Source organism: Populus euphratica, unplaced genomic scaffold (genome assembly GCF_000495115.2).
Source record: "Populus euphratica unplaced genomic scaffold, PopEup_1.0 scaffold213.1, whole genome shotgun sequence".
NCBI classification, from domain to species: domain Eukaryota; kingdom Viridiplantae; phylum Streptophyta; class Magnoliopsida; order Malpighiales; family Salicaceae; genus Populus; species Populus euphratica.
In genome coordinates this window covers 556278-576359 of record NW_011499916.1, presented here as the reverse complement: position 1 = coordinate 576359, position 20082 = coordinate 556278, and the positions used below count along the sequence as shown (strand labels likewise).

The window sequence follows — 20082 nt, the reverse complement described above, 5'->3', positions numbered from 1 at the left end:
AGATCGGCCGCATCCAAGATTAAGAATTTAAAGGTCCTTTTCATATTATTAAAAATAAAATAAAAATGGAATCTCCTCATATGTTTCCAAAAGCCCATGTTATTTTTCGAATTAATTGTAGTATTACGTAAGATCCACTCATTCATGGATGGATCCCTTTTCATAAAATAACATATATATATATATATATGGGACAATTTTTAAAAACTCATACCCGCTGAAGAAGTTTGTATACTTGAATGTGTGTTTATTTAGAAATATAATTATGATTGTTTTTTAAAGTATTTTTATATTTAAATATATTAAATTAATATTTTTTATTTTTAAAAAAATTATTTTTAAGACCAGTATATTAAAATAATTAAAAATATTAAAAAATTAATTTTTATAAAAAAAATAACATTTTAAAAAATATAATTTCCATCACCTTCTTGAAATTCTGAATTAGGTTGGAACTTATTTGATATATATATATATATATATATATAGACACACACACCACATCTATGATCTATGTCCCATGTATCTTACAAATACCATGATTTCCCCCATCTCTCACGTGAAAAGACAGGGTGCGAGATTGGTACAGCAATGAGTGAACACATCCATGTTTTTTTTATTAAAAAAATTGATAATAATTACTTTTTTAAAAAAACTAGAAATATATTAAAATATATTTTTTAAAATTAATATATTAAATAATCTAAAAAATAATTTTAATTTTGATAGATTTCTATTTGGTCCGTACCACCAAACAAAAATCTTGGATATGTTTCTAATATGGCAGTGATTATAATTTAAATTATTTTTTATTTAAAAAATATTTTTTATTTTTTATTAAATTATTTTTACTACCAGCATTTCATAATAATATAAAAAAATAATTTTAAATAAAAAAATAAAATTTTTAAAGAAGATGGTTTAAACCGTTTCCGGATAACCTCGTAAAATACAACTACTGTTAGCCAAACCACAATCGTGCTCGGCATCTGACAAAATGGTATTCTGATCCGATGGCTGACATCACATGGATGCTATATCATTGTCATCGGGCCCCCTATCCTCGTCGAAGAAAGAGGTCCTCCAGGGGCAGGGACCATGCTGCCATATATCATGGGGTACCTTTCACTGCCCTGGCCTTTGTTGGGCTGTTGCCCATCACTGATAGCCCTACGGCAACACATTGAGGGTAAAGGACACGCTCTTGAGCTCTTTAAAAATCAAGAAATCATCCTCTTGTGGGGTAGTAGTCTGTTTAAGGGTCTCTTTTAGCCCATTCCTTTATCCATCATCGCATTTTTTGCACGCCCTACCCCAAAGATTTAGCCTAATAGTGCATACAACAAAAGTAAAAAAATTGCATGTAGTCATTATGCCTACGGTTACCAAATTGGCCCTAATCTCGGGTAAGGGCTGATACGTCAACTCGTTTGATTTTTTTTTATGTTTTTTAAATTTTATTTTAAATAAAAAAAATTATTAAAATCAATCTAATAAAGTATTGTTCAAGTTTGATCTAGTTAATATTTATCTTAATTAAAAAAATTGACTTAAACTTGATTTTAAATTGGCAAAACCGTAGGGTTTAATAGCTATAATTATGTTTTTGTTTTCCTGATGATGGCGAGATTTTGTGCTAATTTAAAAATTCCTTGAATTAAAACAAATAGTTAAAGACTTGAGTTGAGGGTGTGACTTCATAAGAGATCTTGGATTGATAGCTTCTAAATTTCTGGAAAAAAATAAATAAATCTGGCCTTGTGCCAGAAATAATTATTTGCTCTCTCAAATTGGATTTATATATATATTATAGTTATTATCATGTGAATCAACCTTGATCAAGAAGATAAATCATGATGACTCAAGAGAATTACAGGTATTCCACTGCAATTTATGAAAACAATATAGATAATTTAAATTTAGCAGGATCATTGGTATAGAATAGGAGGGAATTCAAGTCTCTCCATGAACCTATTTTCTTAATCCTAAATTTCATTTTTTATCCTTATTTCCTGCATCAATTTTCCTTGAATTAAAACAAATAGTTAAAGACTTGAGTTGAGGGTGTGACTTCATAAGAGATCTTGGATTGATAGCTTCTAAATTTCTGGAAAAAAATAAATAAATCTGGCCTTGTGCCAGAAATAATTATTTGCTCTCTCAAATTGGATTTATATATATATTATAGTTATTATCATGTGAATCAACCTTGATCAAGAAGATAAATCATGATGACTCAAAAGAATTATAGGTATTCCATTGCAATTTATGAAAACAATATGGATAATTTAAATTTAGCAGGATCATTAGCATAGAATAGGAGGCAATCCAAGTCTCTCCATGAACCTGTTTTCTTAATCCTAAATTTAATTTTTTATCCTTATTTCCTGCATCAATTTTGATGGGATTGATTGGAATTGTTCAACCTTCTCGTTCCCTTTCTTGGTTTTTGCTTTTGTTCTCGGTTTTTATTTTTTTTGGAACTAAATTCTCATTCCCTTGCAAGATAAGTTATATTACAATAATATTAGGTGTTGCAGTCCAGTTATTGTTTTAAAATTTTAAAGTATTTTTATATATTTTTGAATCATTTAAGGTTACTGATGTCAAAAATAAATTAAAAAATATTTATAATAAAAATACTTTAAAAAACAACATTTAGCACTCTTCCAAATAATCACATATATCTTGTGACTTTATATTATGAATTGAAGCTCATAAATACCGGCAATAACTTGTCCAAGGATGGTCTTATTTTTACAACAATTCTAAGAGCATGTTGAAGGGTGGAAAGAAAACTGGGTCAGTTCAGACCAAACATTAAGCAAGATTGACTAGGACTAGGTACAGGTCTGGAATCATAATCAAATTTCTTTGTTCTTTACGCCGACAACATAAGAGAACAAAAAAAAAAAAAAAAAAAAAAAACAGAAGCCAAGCTTGCAATTTGGTGATGAATTCTGGGTCTCTAATCTGTCTTTATTTCACTGAATTAATTACTAGGTCAAAGAATAAAATCAAAGTAGACTCACAAGATCAAAATTAATTTTGGGGGGACCAAGTCGTGTATGAACTCGAATTTAAAATCTAAATAGATAAGCTATCTTATAAAATTAATTAATTTCTAAATATCCTATTCATAACTTGAGTGTTCTGCCGGCTCCATGACTATATGCTATGATTTAGAAATAAATAAAACTTGTAGAGCTTATTAAATGGCATTTGGCCCTACAGAATTCACCTGATTATTGACTATTCCATTATGTAAAGAGTTTTCTAAGAACTTAATTTATTTTCTTTTTTGCACCACTGCATGTCAAATGCACCTTTAAATAACCAGTTACCTTTGCGTGTGTGGAAGGTCACACCTTTTTTGTGCATAATTTTATTATAAATAATGTATGGATTTTTTAAAAACATAATTTAGATTTTTTTAAATGCCATATAATTATTTTTCATTTATAGTAATAATTACAATAACTAATCATGCATAGGTGATTTTGTATTTTTTCTGTGCTGCAATTTGCTTTTTTAATGGTTGCATATTTATGTTATTTTCTTTTTATTAGTAAGCGTGGAGATGTTTTATTTTTTGAGTTGATGTTGTCTTTGTAATGGCCTTTTCTTTCTCAATGTTTTTTTAATTGTTTTTGTTATAGCCTTAGTTTTTTCATTGAAACTTTTTAGTCTTTACATGACAGTACACTTTTCTATAAGGTTTAGAATGTGTTTAAGAATATAGCTGTAATTATTTTTAAATTATTTTTTTATTTAAAATATATTAAAATAATATATATTTTTTAAAAAATTATTTTTAATATTAGTGTATCAAAACGATTCAAAATACTAAACAAAATTCAAAATATTTAAAAATATAGGTTTCACTACGTTCCCAAATAATCTATTAACATTTTATTTATTAATTCACTTGTATTTATCTAATAACTAAATATTTTTTCTTGTCAAAAGATTTTCTTATACTTTTTAATGTTACGAGACAAGAAAAACATACAAATAAAAAAAACTTAATATATGTGTATGTACATATATAAACACAAATTATTACATTAATCAATCTCAACCTTTAATTAAATTAGAATGATATACACAAGTTCATTGGTATATGTATTATATATAAAACTTGCATGTTGTACACAAAATTAATATCTTACACAACTAAGACTCTCTATTCTATTTATAAGTTATACACAAAACTGATATCTTACAGGCTCTCTATCCTATTTATAAATTGATATATAAAAGGTTATAAAGTATAAAATTACATAGAATAATAAATTAATATTCAGTGTTTTCAATACCTTTAAGCTTATTTAATTTTTTGATAACGGATATTTTTTAAAATATTTTTATTTAAAAATAAATTAAAATATTTTTTTAACATCAACATATTAAAATGATTTTAAAATAATTTTTTTAAAAAATAAAAAATAAAAAAATTATAATCTTCTCAAAATTATTTTTGAAACCCAAAATAAACATCTTTAACTTAGAGTCTAATCTTGAAATTTTTAATTTTTTTTAAAAGGTAATATCATTTAATTTTTTTTTTAAAAAATATGATACCAGTGAAAAATAATAGTAATGTTTAAAGGTAACAGTACTGAATGAATAAGCAAAAAAATGTTAGAGAGAGTACCAAACCAAACTGTGGGATTGTTGCTGTCGAAAATAGTCTTCCCATTTAAGTAAAGTTAGTTGAAGTTGCTGGCCGCATTGAGTGACAAAGTGGTTAACTCTCACCTCTCTCTCTCTCTCTCGTAATCATGATCATTTAGCCAAAAAGAAAAAAAAAAATTCATAAATCCAACAAAAGGTGAAAGGTGATAAAGAAAAGTTGAAAATTCATACAAGCAAGCACCAAGAACCTGATTCAAAGAAGCTCAGAAAGAAAGAAAAAGGAGGGACACAAGAGCAAAAGCTAAAGAAATGCATATACACTAGTGTGTTGTGTGTGTATTAGATCATATTTAAAAAGATTTCAAAAGAAAACAGAGGAATCAATCAAGATGTTGTTTGTAAACAGCCTTTGTTTTTAGGTCTGCAAAACTGGGTCTTCTTTAATTACAAGGTATGTTCTCTGCGAGTTCTTCTGTTCATGTAAGCTTCTGCAATTTTGAGGCCTCTGTGAATTATGATGTTTCTGTTGCGATCTTTTTGTTGCATGGTAATTGTGTTTATTCTATGGAGATGTAAAGGGCTGTGTAGAGGTTTAAAAGGTGAAATTTTTCTCCTTTTTAGAGAGATTGGTACTGTTGGTGATCATAAGTTGATTTTTTTCTTATTAAATTCCTTCATCTGTCTTGGGATCCCCTTTTGTCTTTCAAGTGTCAGATTTTGTTTCTTGAAGAGTTTTAATTTTCTTTAAAACTAAATATATAAAAAATTCTCTCTCTTAGTTTCGAGCCCCTTCAATCTCGCTCTTTCTCTTAATTCCTGGATGGTTTAACTGTTTTTCTTACCTGGTTTTGGACAGACAACCTTGTACATGGGGAGTTTATCAAGTTCTATCCAGGATTTGTTTCTCTGGTTTTTTTATTCATTAAAAAAATAATAGTTATCTTTCATGGTTGTTTTCAGAAATAGTTCTTGCTTTGGCAATTTGTGTTTGTTTGTACATATAACCAACTTTGACCTCTTTAAGTTTACCCCTTGATTAACAAACTGAGTTGGAGCTTAATCCATTTATTTGACTGTGACATGAAAAGATGGAGGTTGTCTTTGTTCTTTGGCACAAATGATCTGAATCTAGCATGCAGATTCCTGGTTTTTTTTTTCTCATCTATACTGTATCTGGGTCTGAGTGTATGTCTGTATGTGAATTCTTCAACTAATTACTTGAGGGAATTTTGTCATCGAGCTAGTCGATTGCAGTTGTTGTAACTATTTTCTAATTATCTGTCTCAAATCTTGTTTCTTTCACCATGTTTTTCCTTGGTTAAGACCATCTAGCTAATATACCAGTTAAAAACAGAAGTCGTGAAGATTCAAATTCCATCTTCGTGTGTTTATCTGGTAGAATTTCAACTCGTATTTTCTTGCAGTGTAGTCTTTCAATGGTGTGTGGTCAGCTACATAATAATAACCTTCATATCTGAATGATTCCACCTAAATTCTTCGTTTAATGTTAATGTTGTTTTCCCCTGCATCCATATATTTCTTGTGCTATGATATGCTTAGATTCGTAACCCAGTACATGCATGCACAGGTAAGCGCAGATTCATTTGGTCCTACAGGCAGTTGATTGTGCGATTCATTTCCTCATCTGGGTGGAGACAGTAATGCTAGGAACATGGGAAAGAAAGGGAGTTGGTTTTCAGCAATCAAGAGGGTCTTTCTACCGAACTCCAAGGACAAACTAGCTAATGTAAGTTGCCATTCCTGATGCTGTATTTGAAATCAGCTTCTTTCAAAATGAGTTTTGCGTGACCAAAAATGTATTTTGTTGGGTTCTTTACAGGATTTGTTTGTTTTATCATATCATTTTTCTCAATCTTTGGAGGAAAATGAGTTAAGATTGTTATGATAATGGCTGGAAGTTTAAATTCAATTCAGAAATCTTCATGGCCTGTTAAGTTATATCCTGAAAGACAGCTGATTCCTGCTAAATTGAAGTTTGTGTTTTTTATGCTAATAAAAAGCTCGTATCTGTATGGAGTTTGGAGAGATTGGAAACCTTTGATGCAAGTTGTCCAAATGCATGTTATCATCATTGTTTGAAGATGCACCATCCTGAATTGATGAAGCAGAACGTGTACCAGGCTGCTTTCATTTTTTACTCACTCATGGCCTTCTACGTGTCTCCATTGTATAGGAAGAGAAAAATTTACGTAACCTGTTTCATGAAATTTAATATTTGTTGTTCATGCTTGGTATTTTATATTTTCTTGCCCGTTTCTCATTTAGTTTTTATTTGGATTGAAAATGATAACATTCTTTGCTTCTTCATGCAAAGTATTTTACTTGCAAACTGCTTGCAGGATTGAAAACCTATCCTCTTTACTGTTAATTACCTTGCAGGAACCGGATAAGAGAAGCACAAAAGAAAAGAAGAAGAAGGGTCGTGGAAAGCTAAGACATGGAGAGACCACTTCATTCATACCCCTGTTTAGAGAACCAAGTAGTATTGAGAAAATTTTGGATGAGGCCGAAAGAGAGCATAAATTAATTTTCAGGCCTCCCACACCTCCTGAGCAACCGACTACACCACCCTTTGTGCCTCCAAGATCTGCTTCTCCGAGGGTTGCTTCTCAAAGAGTCACCTCTCCAAGAGCTGCTTCCCCTAGAGCTGCATCTCCAAGGGTTGCTTCCCCTAGAGCAGCTTCTCCTAGGAATGCTCAACGCCATAAGGAGATATATTACAGACCAGAACCAACTCTAAGAAACCATCATGCTTCAGCAACCAAGATCCAATCAGCCTATAGAGGCTATGTTGTAAGATTCTCTTCTTACTTGTAGCTTGCATAATACGGAATACTTGATCAAGAAAAATAACAAGAAATCTGGCTGTCAAGTGTGCTGAAAAGAAAAAATATATATTTTTGATATTTGTGGCTCTATATAGTTCCTCATTTTAAGACTTCATTTGGGAAGTTGATCTATACAAGTAATCGTGTACAGGCATAAATGACTGCCAGAATGGGATTTTTACCCAGAATTGCAATTTATCTTTTGCTGCTTTTGTGCCATATCTTTTGCCATTTTTCTGGCTGATAATTGCGGGTGCCTTTGCTTTTAAATATCCCAAATTTAACATTATAGGCAATCCTATAGCATTCTTGCACGCCTCATTCATTTTGGAATATTGTCACTGATACTATGTGGTACTTTTCATGAAGGCAAGGAGGAGCTTCAGAGCTTTGAAGGGTCTTGTGAGGCTTCAAGGAGTGATAAGAGGACAGAATGTGAAGCGGCAGACGATGAATGCAATGAAATACATGCAGCTCTTGGTTCGGGTCCAGTCTCAGATTCAGTCACGGAGGATCCAAATGCTAGAAAACCAAGCACGACGTCAAGCTCAAAACAAAAATGATAAAGAAGTGGATGGTACCTTGGGCAAATGGGGCCAGTCGGTAAGTCCCTTTTTTGACTATGGTTATGTTTCTTTCCATTCCATTAAGGAGCTATATGTCTGAGAACCTAGATCAATGTGTTAATCAGTATATATTGGCGTGGGTTAAAAATAAGTATCTCAACTAAAACCTGCAAGTCAGGTTTGGCCTCCAATTTCAGATGCATGCTTTTGGTCTCTGCTTATACTTGAAGCAATATGTCTTGGTGCCCTGTTTGTTGGTAACAGGTAACCAAAAGAAACTCTGCCTTTTTCTTTAGGCCATGGTACTTCCATGGAACATGTTAGGCATTATCCCTCTGATCAATGCATGGTTCCTTTAGAGGAAAGATCTCAGCACTTCTCACTCAGAGCAATGTTTAAGTACATCCTGTATTCGAATGCAATGGAGGTTCAACAGCCCTTGGGCTACACAATGGAGGCTAGCCCTCCTCCCCACCCCTCCCAGGATTTGAACCTCAAACTCCACATAGAAATCCCAAATCTTAGCCATTAGGCTGTCCATTGGAAGTAATGCTAAAGTATGTCTTTAGCTTGTTAATGAAAGAGTGATTTTATGATCGTTGTTGTTGTTGTCTAAATAAAGGCAGCATTATATTTGCTTCTGTGTCTGTTCGGTAATAACTGGGGGTATTGGTATATAGCCTGAGGCAGGTAATAGTGAAGACTGGGACGACAGCATTCTGACAAAGGAGGAAATTGACGCAAGGTCGCAGAGAAAGGTGGAGGCAGTCGTCAAGAGAGAGAGGGCCATGGCTTATTCGTATTCCCACCAGGTATTTGCACTAAATGGCTCTTTTACCTCCAAAAACATTGCAGCTCATTTTCTTTCTTTTTTTTCTTTTGGTTACAATCATATTTCAATTTTGCTTTAACATACTATATAGGAAATTAATTTAACATTTACTGTTGAGTTAAGATTGCTATATCTCATTGTAAGCACTGTAATTATGTAGTTTTGAAGATTGTTTGTTATAAAGAATACAACCCAATTGCATGAGAAGCAAATCATAGAAGGGTTGCAGGATAAGCTATCAGGGATGACATTTCTCATTTCTATTAGCTTGATTTCAGCTAGGACAATATGTTCTCCGAAACTTTAAGTCAAAGAACAATGAGCTGGAGACACAATTGTTCATGATATATGAAATTCAAGACCCAGAGTTATTACCCTGTGCAAGACTTGCACCTACCCATTGATCCAGTAGTGTTGGGTTATTGCCTGGATCATCTTGGGAATTAATTGAAATTATCATGACTGATGCTACCATGAAGCTACGTAGTATGCTTTGAAGAAAAGGAATACATCTCAGTATATTTGTTTTCTGTTTTCCAACAGCTGTGGAAAGCCTCACCAAAATCTGCTCAGTCAGCTCTCATGGATATCCGTTCCAATGGATTTCCATGGTGGTGGAACTGGTTAGAACGTCAGCTACCTCCAACGAATCCTCCTGAAAGCCAAGCCTTGAAGAATTTTCAACTTACACCGCCAAGGCCACGTTCAGATATAAAGCCTAGCCCAAGACCCCCATCAAGTAGCCAAAAGCAACAACATCTGGGGTTTGATAATATGGATACTTCCACACCGAGATCCTCAAAATCAACTGCATTTGTATCAACAAAACCAGCGCGAACTCCTCTACTCAGAACTCCACAAGCAAACAGCCCTAGCTTGTCTAGATATTCAAGAGCAAGAGCCAGTGGAGGGAATTCTCCTTTCGACTTGCCATTGAAGGATGACGATAGCCTCACGAGCTGCCCACCATTTTCAGTGCCAAACTACATGACTCCTACGGTCTCAGCCAAGGCAAAAACAAGAGCTAATAGTAATCCCAAAGAGAGGTTTCCAGGGACCCCAAACAGTGAAAAGAGGAGACTCTCGTTCCCGCTCACGCAAGGCATTGGATCTTTCAAGTGGAACAAAGGCTCCTTCTTCACCAGCAAGGATTCAAGCTCTCAAAGGGGTTTAGATAAGCATCAGTCAATTCAATCCATAGGAGATTTGAGTGTGGATTCAACCGTCTCGATGCCTGCTACGGTTGGACGAAAGCCATTTAACCGATTTGTGTGATTTTTTTTCCTCATCTTTTTAACACCTTTTGTTTCCCGCATCTTTCGTGTTATTTGATTGAGTGCATGGTGATATCAAGCTACAAAATACTGATGTAAACATAATAAAGATACAAATAGGAGATGATGGTTTGAATGTAACAGGGTTTGCTTTAAAGAAAAAAAAAATACAATGACATTTTTTGGATTGCTTTAAACATTTTATCTGTTCTTGATGACAAGGAGTACATGTTGTGTTGCTTTTCCTGAAGAGGGAAAAATCATTCCTTCTAAAAGAGAAGAAACCTGAATTCATGTGAGAGTTCTTAACTCGTATTTTTAGAAAGTTTAAATTTTTTAAAATAATTTTTTAAATTTATTTTAAATTAAAAAATATTTTAAATATAATTATAATTACGTCCCAAACAGCTGTTGTAAAATACAGTTGCTGCTAGAACATGGTTTCACGTGAACTCCCACGCCCTATTTGTTCACAAGAAGTGTCGGCCGCTTCATTCAGGACTCATATCCTGACACTATCATTTTCACCCTTTCGTTTTTTGACATTAATTGTCAAAGGGTATAATGATTAGGTAAATTGATTGGATTTGGTAGGTAGGTGTGAAAAATAATTTATAAAAATAAAAAAATATTATTTTAATATATTTTTAGATAATAAAATATCCAAAATCCAACAAATAATTATATCTTACAATATCTAAAATCCAAAAAATAAAATTTAATTATGTAAAATTATAAAATATAAATTTTTAAGTTTTTACTAACCATTACCATTCCTTTTTTTTTTTTCCAGTGCTTACTTTTTTTTTTCATTAACAGTCTATTTAACTATTACTTTAAAAACTATGAGGAAAATATTATAGCTTTTTCTACATTATTTTCTCTTGTATTTTATGTTTTTTTTTTAATTTTTATCTTTTATTTCCAAGATTGTCTTTTTTAAAAAAAAATAGTTGAGAATTTAACTCTGTCATTTAAAAAAATATTGTGAATTGCTATAATATTTTTCTATATAATTTTATTTTTTTATGATTTTTCTCTAAAATGATTCCTTTTTATTTTTTTTTTATATTGAGTTGGTTGAGATGATTCCTTTTTAATTTTTTTTTTATATTGAGTTGGTTGAGAATTTAGCTTTGTAGCTTTTTAATAAAAAAATATTATAAATTGCTACAGTATTTCTCCCATATGGTTTTTGTTTTGTTACAATATTTTTTCACATGTTTTTTTCATAATTCTCTTTGTTGATTTTTTTTTTTATTTTGAGTTGGTTGAGAATTTAGCTTTAGCTTTCCCCACATGATTTTTTCCTTTATTTTTACTTTTTTTTAAGAAAATTATCTCTCTTTGTTTGTGTTTTTTTAGAATTATTTTTATCAATTTTATTTATTTTTAGTATTAAGTTGGTTGAGAATTTAACTTTATAGTTTTTTTCTTTAAAACACATTTGATTGCTATACTGTTTTTCTACATGATTTTTTTTGTTTTCTTTGTTTTTTGTCGAGAATTGTCCTTTTAATTTTAGCTTTGTAGTTTTTTTTTGAAAAAAATATTGTGAATTGTTATAGTATTTCCTCATATAATTTTGTTTTATTACAGTGTTTCCCCATGTGTTTTTTTATAGATTTTTTTCAAAACTTTCTTTACTGAATTTATTTTTTCATACAAAACTGGTTAAAATTTTAGCTTTGTAGTTATTTTAAAACACTGTTAAATACTAAAATATTTTCCTCTATGATTTTTTTTGTTATATATTTTTTTAAAATTATCTTTATTAATTTTTTTTTAATATTGAGTAGGTTGAAAATTACAATGGTAGATTTTCTCATGAAACACTATAGATGACTATAGTGTTTTCCTGCATGTTTTTTTCCTTTTATTTTTTATGATTTTTTTAAAATTATATTTATTAAATTTATTTTTTTAATATTAAGTTGATTGAAAATTATAATTGTATATTTTTTACAAAACACTATAGATTATTGCAATATTTCTCTACATAATTTTTTTTTTGTTTTTTCATGATTTTTTTAAAAATTATCTTTATTAATTTTTTTAATATTAAATTAATTAAAAATTTAGATTTTTAATTTAATTTTTCTTAAAAATATTATAAATTACAGCAATAATATTTCTCTGACAACACATAAATATATTATAAGTCCACAGCACGCAGCATAGCAACTAGTATGGCTATGACTTCTTGTGTTCAATCCTAGCCTCAAATTCAGTGCCAAGTGTTCACAAAATAGGCTGCCTTTGCAGCTTTACTGGACTTTCGCTACCTTGCCTGGACTTTTGGCACCTATGCTGTAAAACACGACAACTAGACTTCAGTCTCCAAGCCGCCAGAAGTCATAAAATAATGCACCCACAGCACCATGGCATGGCTTGCTCCCAGTGCACGCATCTGTGCCGATCACATTTTTAGAGTATTGGGGGGCGGTCTGTAGTGTATCCCGGCGGTAAGAATATGGGAACTTGTAGACGGTGGCTCCATGGATGCGGAGAACTTATCTGGACTCTCGAGCAAAGGGATGAGAAGCTCAGGATATTTATCTTCTGTGGGTTAAATCCAGAGAGAGCATAAAAGTGAAAAGGCCCCAAGCAGGGAGACGATGGAGCCAATGTCTCTGCCGCCTACCCTCCCATTTTGCTCTTTGCTTGGTTTTTTCTTTGGTTAGATGTCTCAAGGAAGGGAATCTTCAGACCGTGCGATGAACTTGAAAACATATCTCTCTAAAGATATTTGATTAGTTGTTATGGACGTTAGTTTCAAAGCATGAACTCTGTAAGTTGAAAAAAGGGATAACATTAAGGCCGGCCTTTTAATGCTGCCTTTGGTTAGAGTTCATGTCATGATTTTAAAATGAATGTTTTATACTCTCGAACTTAAAAAATATCGTAGTAATTAAATTCTTCTTTATATTATTATGTACTTAGGGTTTTTTTTGGTATAGTTAGAGCTGTGATTTACCCAACTACAAATTCAATCAAGTTTAGTTAGTGCCTGGAAGTGTGGTTGTTATTGCTTTTCAAATAGCTTTTCGTGCCAAAATGCATGTCAACGATATTTTTTTATTTTTTAAAAATTATTTTTGACATCAGCACATCAAAATGATTTGAAAACATTAAAAACATATTAATTTGAAGTTAATAAAAAAATAAAAAATTTTCAAATTTTTTCAAAAGCGCTTTTGAAACGCAGAAACAAACAGGAATAAAACAATTATATGGTTTTGCATGGATCTCACTTTCTTGGATATTGATTAAAAAAATTATTTTTTATGTAATTTTTTTAAATTATTATTTTTAAAATATAACAATAAAAACCATATGAATGGCTTCATTACTAAGTATAAAAAGTTATCCCTTTAAAACGACACATGAAGAAGGTATTAGTTGTTATGCTTACATGTTATTGCGGGTTTATAATATGTTTATGTGTTGTTACTGATTTGTAAAAAAATTATAACAAAAAAATAATATGAAAAAGCACTTTAGCAATAAACTGTGTTTAAAAAAAAACTACAAAGTTAAATTTTTAACCAGCTTAATATAAAAAAAAATATTCAACAAAGATAATTTTAAAAGTAAAATAGATAAAAAAAAAACATATAATGAAACACTATAGTAAGAAAAAATCATACGAGAAAACACTGTAGCAATCCACAATATTTTTTTTAAGAAAAAAGTTATAAAACTAAATTATTAACCAGCTTAATATAAAAAAACTAAAATTGACAAACACAATTTTGAAAAGAAAACAAGGAAAAAAATCATATGAGAAAACACTGTAGCAATCAATAGTGTTTTAAAGAAAAAATCACAAAGCTAAATTCTCAACTAACTTAATATTAAAAAAATAAAATCAACAAATATAATTCTAAAAAAAAACACAAAAAAGAAGACAATTTTAGGGAAAAAAAGCAAAAAAAAAATAAAAAAAATAAAGAAAAAAAAACATGTAGAGAAAGTTAAAGCTAAATTCTCAATTGGGTCAATGTTAAAAAAAAAATTCAACAAAGATAATTTTGAAAAAAAAAAACATGTAGAGAAATGTTGTACCAAAACAAAAACTATGCGGGGGAAATACTATAGTAATCTATAATATTTTTTTTAATATATAAAAAACTATAAAGCTAAATTCTCAACCAGCTCAATATAAAAAAAAATTGAAAGAATCATTTTGAAAAAAAAATCATAAAAAGAAAGAAAAAAAATATTGGATAGGTATTTGGAAATTTGATTTTGGATCTAAAAAATCTTTTTTCAATCTATTTTCATTTAAAAACACCTGGTAAATATTATTACCATGCCAATAAATCAATCCAAAATAAAAAAATGAAAAAAAAAATCTTTTTTAATCTCAATCCATTTTTTCAAGCAAGTTGAAAACTTAAAAACATCTCAATGGACTTTTACATAGGAAAATATTGTAGCAATTCACAATATTTTTTTAAATAACATAAGTAAATTTTCAACCAGTTTAATATTTAAAAAAATAAGCAAAAATAATTTAAAAAAAAACATAAAAATTTATTTTTTTAAAAAAAAATCAATCATGAGAAAAGAAAAAAACATGTAAAAAAACATGTAAAAAAACAAATAAAAATATTAGTAAAACATACAAATTTGTTTTTTTTAAGTTGATCATGAGAAAAGAAAAAAAAACATGTAAAAAAAACTAAAAATATTAATTAGTATAATAAAAATAAAAGGCGTGGAGAAAGAGCTATATTACTTTCCCTATATCTTTTAGAGTATTGTTAACATACAATCCTAAGAAGATCTTGGTGGTAGTGGTTTTATTAGAATGTAGTTATGGTTGTTTTTTTTAAATTATTTTTTACTAAAAAATATATTAAAATAATATTTTTTATTTTAAAAAAATTATTTTTAATATTAGTGTATCAAAATGATCTAAAAGCATCAAAAATATATTAATTTTAAGAAAAATAAAAAAATTAATTTTTTAAAATATAAAAATAAATAAAATTTTAGAAATCATGGTAAACATAATACAACACCATCTGAATCTAATATTATCTTATTGTTTGGTATTGTGGTTGGAACTATGTTTTGTTCTAACCATAATTTATAACTGTTTGGTAAACATTTTTGAACATGGATTTTGAAAATGGATCCTACAAAAAATTAAGTTTGTATTGTTGGTTTTGGTGAATTAGAAAATTGTTACTTTTCACTTTTCATTCCCGGATGTTGCTATATATTGCACTGTTCACTTCTTAAGCTTTCTCTATCAAGATGATCCTCTGTATTAGCTTTATCATCAACTTGATGATCCAAAACCAAATTTTTTTTCTGGGTAAAAATCGAGTAACTCTGAAGACTTAATTAAACAGTAATCATCACAAAATAGTTTTATATCCAAGCAAACACCATAATAAGAACACTTAAAATCCTCCTCACCATTTTTACTTAGCTTACCACCCTCTAGATCTTAAAGGTCATGAAGTTGTTTCATCTAAGGAAAGAAAGCAAACTTGTTCAAGGATTCACAATGAGATGAGGATGAGCAGTCCTCACACATATCTTGCGATTCAGCTAGTTTTCTATGATTCGAACAATACCCTAATTTGGAAATCTCTTTATCGTGATCATCACACATGAAATCTATAAGAATTTTAGAAATTTGTAGGCTCAAATAAATGATTAAGCCTAGAACACCAGTGACATGGTCTCTTAAGGCCAAAATAATCAACAAATTTGATGATTAAATAAGAAAATAGAGAATTTAAGAGGAGTAGAATGATCAGAACCCACTGAAGGATTGCATAGACTAGGATAAGAGTGATCTTGTTGGTGTTTCTATTCAGCATGGTTGCAAACTTGTTATCGACCATGAATGATTGCTCTGTTTTTCTTGCTATGTACTAGGAAAGAGATGGAGTTGGATGAGATATCAAAAGATAATTTATCAAAGGTGAAGTTTAATGGCTTTAAGACAAAGAAAGAGGGACACTAAGGAATATCAAAAGAGAGAATGTTAATTCACTTACACTGTTCATATGAACACTGCTACGTGAATTAATTCAAGGTTTACTGTTCATCGAATCATTTCCGACCCTGAAAAAATCAATTTTTTTAATTGTGTTTTACTCAAAAACTAGTATTTAATATTATTCAATAACACTACATGAATTAGAAATATATCGCACGATGACGTAGCATTTGAAAATTTGATAGCAATTCTAATTTTGTTTTTAACTGTATTTTACCTGATTTTACTGCACGCTCAAAAAATCATGAAAACTATAGTCCTTATCGGATGAATTTCATACGTAATAAAATTGTAAATAAGTTAAAAAAATAATAAAAAATATTTGATAAAAAATATTATTTATTTAATAATATAATAGTGGTAGTTAAATTTACCATATTTAAATTAAAAATCATCAATATTAATATATCTATTTTTAAATTATTTTATAACCTTAATTTGAAAAGTATATTTAACTAAATACATTAAATTATTTTTTATTAAACCTCAATTTCAATTATATTTTTAATTAAATATATATAAATATTAAATTAACTTTAATTAAAAATATCTTTTTTTATATCACAACCATATCAATCACGTGAAAAATACCAAACTCACCATCACAGCCGACCCACGTAAAATGCCAAATTAACTATTACCGCCCACTTTTTGTTAGCTATTGAATGATGGGTAGAAGCAAATTTATTGCACTAGTAAATTTAGACTAGCAGTTAGATGAAGGCCATAGCTTTCCAAAACATTAAATATATTAAAAAAAAAAGGACATTATTAAAGTTAAAGCCAATGGCTTCAAATGGATTTTTCAAAAGATTTGCATAGTAAATTAAAAATATGGGTGACTGAGAAGTATGCTATAGCTTGTTACTATTTAAAATAGCAACACCTAAAAAAAAAAAAAATAATAAATTATCAAAAGAGATGGAAGAGAAAAAAAAATACTAAAAATATATTGAAATTTTAATTAAGATATCACATTGAAAATATTTAATCAAAACAAATTTAATAATATTAAAAAATCATTAATAATAAATTAAATAGTTCATACTTTTTACTATAAAACAAATAAGTTATTTATCATCTTTGAATAGCAAGTATAATAATGACTAAAATCTAATTTGATAGATACGTGGTTCTTAGATAATTAATTTTTTATTAAAAATAAAATATTAATTAAGTTATTTATGATTTTTGAACACAAGGATGATGATAACTAAAACTTGATATAATAAAAACTTGATTCTCGAATCATTTGACTTTTTTTTTAAAAAAAAATATTAATTAAACCCCTGTACCTTACACAGACTGAACATTCGTGTGAGGTTTTACAACCATAACATGGTTTTTAACCTAAATATATAATTAACGATGATGCATCTCTCTTTCAACAAGTAATTAGCAGAGGACAAAAACTTAATTGACTTTCTAGCTAATCACAGAGCGTGATCGGCGCGCCGACACATCTAAGCTGTTTGTGCTTAACAGGGCAGCTGCTGTATTGCCGTGGACGACCCCTAACCAAATTTCACGGCCCGACCACGATTTTGTTTTTTAAAAAAGGTCTCCCTGCTAAATAAATTATTTTAAAGAATAAAAATAACTCAATGATTATATTATTTATCTGGAATAAAATTAAACCAACCTCACATTAATATATCCCTCCAACAGTAAGAATTAAAAGAAAATAAAATGAGCCCTTTTTAAAAGAAGAAAAATAAACTCTCTTGTATAATTAATTCTATATGATATAGTCTGAATAAGAAATAAATTTAATTGTGATAAATAAATAAATAAATAAATAATATATCGCAACCAAGGACTCGAACCTGAGACCACAGAGGAAACAAACCTCTTGATCCCAAGTTCTTACCATTTGACCATCACCTAAATGGTTAACTCTCTTATATAATTAATTTTATATGTTATAGTCTGAATAAAAAATAAATTTAATTATAATAAATAAATAAATAAATAATGTATCACAGAGGTTATTTTTGAAAAGCATAAGATGAACAAATCTTGAGACATCATGCGATGGGAAATGGAGAGGTGGACAGGTGCCAGAAAACAAAAGACAACTTGACACCAAAAGAGAAAGAAGAAGAAAAGGCCATCTGGGCTTTCTAGGGGAATGTGGAAGAAACCATAAAAACAACACCAAATGTTTATGTATATTTGGTATAATGTTGTCTGATATTCTTAATATATATATATTCGTGAAGATTTCTTTTTATACCTTGATTTGAGACTTGATTTTGATAGGGAAGGTAGAAACATTACTCTAAAGCTATTTGATGAAGTACTCAACTTTGTTGATTGGAATTTCATAATTAAAAGTTAACTTTATATTAAAATAATATTTTTTTTATATTAAAAAATTAAAAAAACTAAAAAAACCTCTAGCTGAAGGTGAAAGCCATGCAAACAACTCACGATGCTGGATGATTAGTTATGTTTAGAATTTTTTATATTAATACATAAAAATTATTAAAAAAATTAAAAATAATATATATGTAATATTATTAAAAATAATATATATTTTTAAATAAATAAAAAATAAAAGTTACCACACCATAAACCTACGAGTGGGATATATTAATTTGTTATTTTATCATTTTCTTTTCTTTTATCTTTTTGTCCAGAATCTTAACCTCATATTACATCATCATGCATAAATAATTTGGGATTGTATTATAAAAAAAATCTATTTTTTTTATAATACAATCCCATTTATTAATATAAATATACATATATCTCAATTAATTTTATAAAATGTAAAATTAATAATTATATAAATTTCTAGTAACTATTATAACAAACCTTTAATTTTATTTTATTAGGAAATCCCGTTGATTTGATTCTTATCCATTAATATATATATATATATATATATATATATATTCTCTCCCTTCTTACACCTTTGATTAATTTATTTTTTAGTGAAATCGAGTTTTTAATATTCTTTCTGTGTAGCAAGATTGAAGATGATCAAGTGCAACCCAAGAGTGACATGGTCAAAATTTTAAAACTAATAATTTTTGTAACCAGGAAAAAGAAATTTTTAATGGGTTTCAAATAATAGTTTTATATTATTTTTCAATGCACTTTCTTAAAAAAAATATATTTGAATTTAAATTAATTAATTCTTATTATAAAAAAATTAAAATTAAAATTTATAACCTTTTCGTAATAAAATGTTACATAAACTAAATTATAATTTAAAAATTAATTCTCTATTATAATTAAATTCAATTATAATATTTATTTTGAAATAGATTAATAAATGAGTTCAAATCATATCTTTAAAACAAATTCAGTTCAATTCAAAGAATTCCAAAAATATCACTGAGGATGCACCGTTCATATAAGTTCCTTGAAGCTAAAGATTAAAGCTAAAAATATGTATGTCTTTGTGTAATATTAAAATAATGATTTTATCAGTGAAAAGACTCTTGGATTGATGTCTTTTTAGGGGTTAAATGGTAAATTTGTTCGATTAATCTGTCATTTGATAATTGTTTTTGGATGCTTTTATTTTTTCATTATGCTTTTGCAGAGTAAAATAATTTTGCTATTGATTATGAGTGTGTTTGGTATTGTGGTAGTTATTATGATTGTGATTTGAAAAAAGTTATTTTATAAAAAATACTTTTAATTGAAGTTGATTTGAAAAAATAGGTATTTGGTTAAAACTATAATTAAAATTGAGGTTGAAGAAAAAGTAGTTTAATGTGTTTGGTTAAAAATACTTTTGAAATTAAGTTATAAAATAATTTTAAAAAATATATATTAATATTGATCGTTTTAAATTTAAATATTGTAGAATTAATTACTCTTATTACATTATAAAATAAATAATACTTTATATAAAATATTTTTTATTATTCCATTAAACTAT

The 20082-nt window shown here is 28.6% G+C and overlaps 1 protein-coding gene across 2 annotated transcripts; it reads left to right on the top strand.

Moving 5' to 3' along the window:
* Window positions 1–4832: 4832 nt before the first annotated feature.
* LOC105134612 (protein IQ-DOMAIN 14-like) lies at window positions 4833–10356 on the top strand. Of its 2 annotated transcripts, none has more exons than XM_011039082.1 (6): window positions 4833–5089; window positions 6227–6385; window positions 7039–7452; window positions 7857–8090; window positions 8734–8865; window positions 9429–10356. In XM_011039082.1, exons 2-6 carry the CDS (start codon window positions 6311–6313, stop codon window positions 10158–10160), a joined length of 1587 nt encoding a protein of 528 aa, XP_011037384.1. In that variant the 5' UTR covers window positions 4833–5089; window positions 6227–6310; the 3' UTR covers window positions 10161–10356. The 2 variants fall into 2 exon arrangements, with proteins under 2 accessions (XP_011037384.1, XP_011037385.1); XM_011039083.1 differs by having other exon boundaries at window positions 4833–5118.
* The last annotated feature ends 9726 nt before the right edge of the window (window positions 10357–20082 follow it).

Coding starts and splice junctions, on each gene's coding strand:
- LOC105134612 (XM_011039082.1), top strand. CDS start 6,311: ATGGGAAAGAAAGGGAGTTGGTTTTCAGCAATCAAGAGGGTCTTTCTA. Junction 7,453..7,856: donor CAGCCTATAGAGGCTATGTT/GTAAGATTCTCT, acceptor CTTTTCATGAAG/GCAAGGAGGAGCTTCAGAGC. Junction 8,091..8,733: donor TGGGCAAATGGGGCCAGTCG/GTAAGTCCCTTT, acceptor ATTGGTATATAG/CCTGAGGCAGGTAATAGTGA.